Raw genomic sequence first — 6,160 nt, forward strand, 5'->3', positions numbered from 1 at the left:
AGACATTTTGAATTTTTAGATTGCGAGAACGAGACTTTAAAGAGTGAGTGCGAGCGCGAGACGTTCAGACTCTGAAAATTCGAGCCCCAGCTTTCGTTGAGATGCAATGAGGATAAGCTAGAATGAGCTTGTACAGTTTTGTAGCTTTTTGTGGAATTCAAACAATTTAGGAAAAGATAGGATTGACTTTTTCTCGGAAATTGAAAGTTGCTTTAATGAATTTCAATATCAAGTGACGAGAAAACGTCCTTTAAAAGAAAACAAAAAAAAAACGAATCGAGACTTCGAGATCCTTAGCCTTGCAAAAAATCGAGATTCCGAGACACCTTCGTATAAAAATCGAGACTGCGAGACGCACTTAACCGCTAGAAAAACGAGACGGCGAGACCCGTGAAATTCGACTAAAATTTTGCGAGACCCAGAATTTTTTAAGGACCATTCGCCACCCCTGGATTTGTGTAGTCAGGTTTAATCAGTTTCAATGTGTATCTGTCTCTCCGTATGTTGGAGGCTGACGGGTATCATGATTATGTATATTTTTATTTATTTTAAAGTAATTATTGAAATAGGCTGGCAGATTTTCATTTAAGTATGAATACTTAAAGAGTGCTACGACTGACATATTAAGCTCATAGGTCGAGAATCTTCCTAGTGGTAAGAATATTGGCTTAGGTTCCTCTCTGTATTTTGCAAACGTCAGAACTCTAACTATCTTTTTTGGATCATAAATATTGACTGAAGCCTGATTGGATAGGTACTCGTCCAAATGATATTACAATATGTTAACTACGAGTACACCATAGTGTTATAAATCGTTTGTAGGGTTTTTTCGCCTTACCCATTATTCCTGTCATTTTTTAAATTTTTGTTCCAACTTGACCAACGTGGCATTTCCATGTGAGCTCATCATCTATATATAAGCCCAAAAATTTTGTATACTTTACTTGTTAAATTTGCTGTCCATTAATTTTGACTGAAATATTATGACTTAGTTTTTCCCTTTTTGATTAAACAATTTTAAAATGCGTTTTCTTAATATTTAAAGAAAGTTTATTAACAGAAGTCCAAGATACAATGTTTCTTAGCTCCTGGTTCATGGGTTTCTGCAGAGTATCTGTATTTTTATGACTGAGAAACAAATCTATGTCATCAGCAAATAAGTTAATTGATAAAATCTCTGAGCATCTGTAGGCTGCGAGCTGTCTCTTTCTTTTCCTAAGTTCTGTCACGCGCGCGTGATTTCCAGCAGAGCTGCAAAGCCGCGAGAAACGTCCAATCCCACCTCGTTCACTTTTCTAATTTGCATAATTTTACCGTCGCTTTGCAGGCGTGATCTGAGGAAAAAGTAGGACTGCTCGCAGTCTAGAACATCTTGGAATATCATTCATGTAAATAAGAAAAAGAAGAGGCCCCCGGACGGACCCCTGCGGCACTCCACATTTAATTGTCAAGCTTCCCGATTTTTCTGCCTTATATTTAACAATTTGCTTTAGTATCTGTTTGTTAAGTAATTTTGAACCACTCGTGTGCAATTCCCCTAATCCCATCATGCTCGAGTTTCTGAAGTAATATATCATGGTTAAACTAGTCAGAAAAAAACTGATTTTGGTTAAAACACTGAAGAAAAACTGATCGACCTAAAGTATAAGAACAACAGGGCCAAAGGCAGCCATTTGTACACTGTTACAAACAGCTTCATCTTCGCCCTTCATTTGTAATTAGCAGTTTTCAATTATTCAGCTTTACAGATCTTTTTAGCGAACCGCTCCAACTGATCTTTAGTAGCCGAATTTTTGTTGAAGTTGACGAAAAGTTGATGTGTTTCAGTTGGTTTACTGACCAGTTCATCCAGTTCTGCTTTGTACATTCTGCCCAAGCGATCAGATGTCCCCACTGCAAATAGCTTAAACCCTTTCGTCTTCATATTGCCCGATAGCTTTTTTGTAAAGTCGATTCCAAGTGAGCTGAACCCATCGGTAACCACAACAACAACCTTCTTCACATCTGTTAGGGGATTAGAAAATCATTTGGTATATCATTGTGTTTAGCGAGAGTCGGTAAACAAGTATCTTAAAAGGGAGAAGATAAAAGTAATTCAGTTTTTTCCATGCGAAGAAAGTCTGAGGCAACATTTCACGCTAGTTTTCTGAAGACGATTCCGAAGCTTTTCGAACAGATGTTCCATCCAAAATTAGCCCATGACCAGGCCCTGGTCTCGTTTCCCTTGGTAAACCATTCCTATGGGAAACGCGAAATGAAAAATAGGGTTCTGCAGATCTAAAATAATTCAGTTCTTCATTAATGTAGGGCTTGCTTACCTTTATCATAAGATCTCGCCCCTTGAGCCTTGTTGAAAGTCAGGTCTTGCAGTTCTCGAAGAGCAAAATCAAGCCTCGTGAAGGAGCCTTCGTAAGTGAGACCGTCTATTGCCTTTAAGACGTTTTCCTGAGAAGGATCATCACTGAATTTTCTTCCTGTGTGAACATACTGGCTGAACGCTAAAGCAGCCACACTGGTCCTGTCTTTTGAAATTTCAAAGTGTTTGACAAGTTCAGCGGCAAATTTCTTGACTTTCGCAAACTTGGCTTCCGAAACACTGGCTGAACTGTCAAGCACCACAGCCAAGTCTATCTTGCGATGGCATGTGAACTTTGCATCTATCGGGAAAAAAAATAACTGATCATTCAATTGATGGTGCCTGGTGCCTGGTGTTTGTTAGAAATGCGCTAAGATTTATAAGGCCAGAACAGAGATGTTTCACTTCTCTTTAGCGGACCTTTTGTCAGGCCGAAACGTTCTCTTTTTCTCAGCCGAAATACTCGAAATTACATGAAGTGGAACCGGCCCCTTCTTCTGCTACTGCAAATATCATTGTCAGGCGCGTAGGAGGGGAAGGGGGTTCGAGGGGTTCGAACGAACCCCCTTTGAAGATCAATAATGGCGGAAGAAAAACTTTTAAATAAAGTAGGCAATGGTCGAAATACGTCAATCAAAGAAAAATAGTTATATAAACCCGTTCTTTAGGCCTTATGTCTTATCCTCAGTAAAAATAAAAATTGTCAAGAACCCTTGGAGATTCAAAATTTTAATGACGTTTCATTTTTGCGGAAAAACTGCATCCGCCCAAAACAGCCTTAGAAAAGCATGCTTTACGATACGTTTTGTTCTCTGAATGCGGCATTGTTCTGAAAGGAGATTCACTTCAAACTCAATCGTTCAAGGCTTGTCGAGTTTCAAGCGCAATTACGTACAAGTTCGCCTGAGAATCCCACAAAAGCGGTAAGTCAACGATACTCGTTTTTGTTTATTTTCAATATTCAATAAATAACCTAGTTGACTTCCGTCTTGTATACCTGATCGTGTCTTTGCTTAACCTCGTGGCTTAGTCACACCGTTGAACTGATGTCCGTTGTCAGTGAATCAAAATTGAAAGGCATCATTTCAGTTTTTGTTAATAGAAATGAATTATCCGCGTACCACGGTTTTCGACGCAATTTTGACGAGTAGGCAAACAGGCTTGAAATAACAGTGTTTGTATGGAAATCCGATGACAAATAATTGTAGTAAAACTTCGCTTCTGAAAATTCATGAATTGGAAACTTTTGGCTCTAGAAAAAGGGTTTTAAAAAAAAAATTGGGGGGATGTAGCAGGATTTGGGGCTCAACGAACACCCCTATCGAAACCTTAGCTACGCGCCTGATTGTGTTGTGTGCATCTCGGGATAGTCGAGGCCACTCGCGCGATCGGGTTTTTCTTTACGACAGTGCCTACTGAAACAAAGATATTGTGCAGAGTTTATGACTATAGAAGGGAAGTAGATCTTAGCAAGGGCTGTTGGAATGCAAAAAGTAAATCAGGGGTAACCGCACAAAAAACCTGTTAAAATACGTGGTTACGTCAAATTTGTGGTTGCATTCCAATGGCCCTTGATAAGATCTAAACGGCGCAAAAAATACCTCTGTATTAGAGGGAACCGTCCTTAAATTAAACAGCCAACCACTGTTAAGTTATGTTAACAATGTTAACTATTAACCCACTTCCGCCGACGAGTTCGGGCTTATTCGCAGACAGTTATTAGAGAGGTTAAGCACCACGTTTACGGCAAACGGCAAACGGCAGAAATGACCACGTGACCATGTTTATCCTTCATTTGCCGCTCGCTGTTTTCAGTTTCTCAGAAAAATTGAGTGTTTTTGCGTTAGAATTAAAGGCCAGAATTATCTTGTACTATTTTCATCTACGAACTCATATTTTCAAGAAAACATAAACGCGAATCTAGCTCACGTTTGCCGTTTGCCGTAAACGTGGTGCTTAATCTCTCTATTGCCTGTGGTTATAGTCCATCTGCGGGGCAGGTTACTTATTAGGGGTTCGACTGTAGTTTTTAACCTTTTAAGACCGAATTCATATGTCGCGCCTCAGCCCTATCGAATAGTGCCAAAAACTGGGTTCATGCTTGGTGTAAAAACCTGCCAGACTCACAAGTGATGGAAAACAAAACAAACAAAATGATAAACTCCAGCACAATGAGAACAATAGTGAGCAAAGCGACAAAAGGTAGAAAACAAAGAAAAACATTTCAGAAGAGTTTACACCAAGAATCGCCTAAAAACTGATGAAACTCGCTCTGAACCGGTCCGAGAACCAGTCAATCCTGAATTACATTTTATATCGACGGATCTCGAATGGCGTAAAAGTCTAAAAAAAAAAAAGGGGAGAAATTCAATTCTTATCCGAAACTTGAATTGTATAATTTTGCAATGCAACTGAAACTCGAATTCATTTGTTCTCTTGAGAACCAACCGCTGAACCGATATATTGGGAAGTAACATGAACACCAACTGACCTGAGAGTGCAAACAGGCCGCTAAATAACACAATGTTGAATATCATCTGAAAATATAACAAAATGTATCAGTAAGAAGCAAAACGTGACCGAACGCCAAAGTGGTCTTGGAAAACGCACAGTTCTGTTTGCGTCTTTTTTAATTTCTGCCGGTAGAGTGGGAAACAAGTGCGAGTTTTTAGCACTCTCCCGCCGTAAGTCTCCGCTTTGCTTTCTCTTCCCTCCTCGCCCAACAACTCCTCCAAATCTACGAGTTATACTTAAAGAGAGGTGTCAAACGAGCAAATAAATCGAGTAAGTATAGCTACGCTCCACAAATTTTAATCTCCGAATACATGAAAAATCAATCATTGGGAAACTGTGGAAGATATTGACATTGGACCAACCTATTGAACACTTTATTTCGTTGTGTGGTGACCCGTGTAAAACAGTTCTGCTTCCCTCGGCAAAATCAGGCGGCTCCGCTGCACGGCACACGTCAGCTGTGCATTCGCGACAAGGCAAACCGTACCCACTTTAATTGTGTGCGGACCAGTGACAAATATTGGTAAATCCTCACTAGCGCTAGAATCTTAACAATACTTATGTCTTTCAGTACTCGATTGCTATTCAAAATCGAATTGTTTATTTGTGTACTAATTGCTAAATAGCCTGTGGGCTACAACCGAACATGAATTTCAATTATCTATTCATAGTCATTTACACAGAACTGATTAATTTAGTAAAGGAAGGCTTCACAAAAAGAGAAATAAACGTTTGACACTTACCTTCAAATCGGTGAGAAACAATTTTCTGTTGAGCGGGTGACAGGGCATAATTTCACACGTCGCTTTCTAACCTTTATTATACATTTATGACATTCAAATGTTCGCGACAACAAAAGGAGGCGGGGTGTTACCAAAAAGTCACCCGCTTTCATTTTTTTCGTCATTAGCGACATTCACAAATTTCATAAAAATATGATTTGGAAACGCAAGCGGAACCACAGGAAGCAGTTGATCCTTCGTTGTGCTAGCGCTGAGGAATCGTATGGACTCTTTGTGGTAGCGTTTATTAGGTTGCGCTTGAGTTGCGTCTCAAATGAAAACTTTATGACAATTTACGTTCAAGATTATTTACTGAATTAACTGAAAAATATACCCTCTTTAAAGACCTTGAGACAAATACAAAATTCTGTTCGTCTTTAATATTATCGACCCAGTTGTCTGTGGATCCTGATAGATGCATATATTTACGAATGCATGCATGAACTGTAGACAAAATATGTTGTTCAAAAATTAATATTACGAGGTTTACTAATTGTAGCTAGTTAAT

At 39.2% G+C, this 6,160-nt stretch overlaps 1 protein-coding gene across 1 annotated transcript; it reads right to left on the bottom strand.

Annotated features, from left to right (window-relative positions):
• Positions 1–455: 455 nt before the first annotated feature.
• LOC146489215 (matrilin-4-like) lies at positions 456–5,858 on the bottom strand. Its single transcript, XM_085106689.1, has 4 exons — positions 5,614–5,858; positions 4,848–4,893; positions 2,319–2,657; positions 456–2,004 (listed from the first exon to the last, which is right to left on the bottom strand). Exons 1-4 carry the CDS (start codon positions 5,659–5,661, stop codon positions 1,733–1,735), a joined length of 705 nt encoding a protein of 234 aa, XP_084962815.1. The 5' UTR covers positions 5,662–5,858; the 3' UTR covers positions 456–1,732.
• Positions 5,859–6,160: the final 302 nt, after the last annotated feature.

The sequence above is a fragment of the Pavona decussata genome, unplaced genomic scaffold (genome assembly GCF_977016875.1).
Source record: "Pavona decussata unplaced genomic scaffold, jaPavDecu1.1 SCAFFOLD_6, whole genome shotgun sequence".
Classification (NCBI taxonomy): domain Eukaryota; kingdom Metazoa; phylum Cnidaria; class Anthozoa; order Scleractinia; family Agariciidae; genus Pavona; species Pavona decussata.

Coding starts and splice junctions, on each gene's coding strand:
- LOC146489215 (XM_085106689.1), bottom strand. CDS start 5,661: ATGCCCTGTCACCCGCTCAACAGAAAATTGTTTCTCACCGATTTGAAG. Junction 2,658..4,847: donor CGGCCTGTTTGCACTCTCAG/GTCAGTTGGTGT, acceptor TTTTCCCGATAG/ATGCAAAGTTCACATGCCAT. Junction 2,005..2,318: donor GGCGAGATCTTATGATAAAG/GTAAGCAAGCCC, acceptor ATCCCCTAACAG/ATGTGAAGAAGGTTGTTGTT.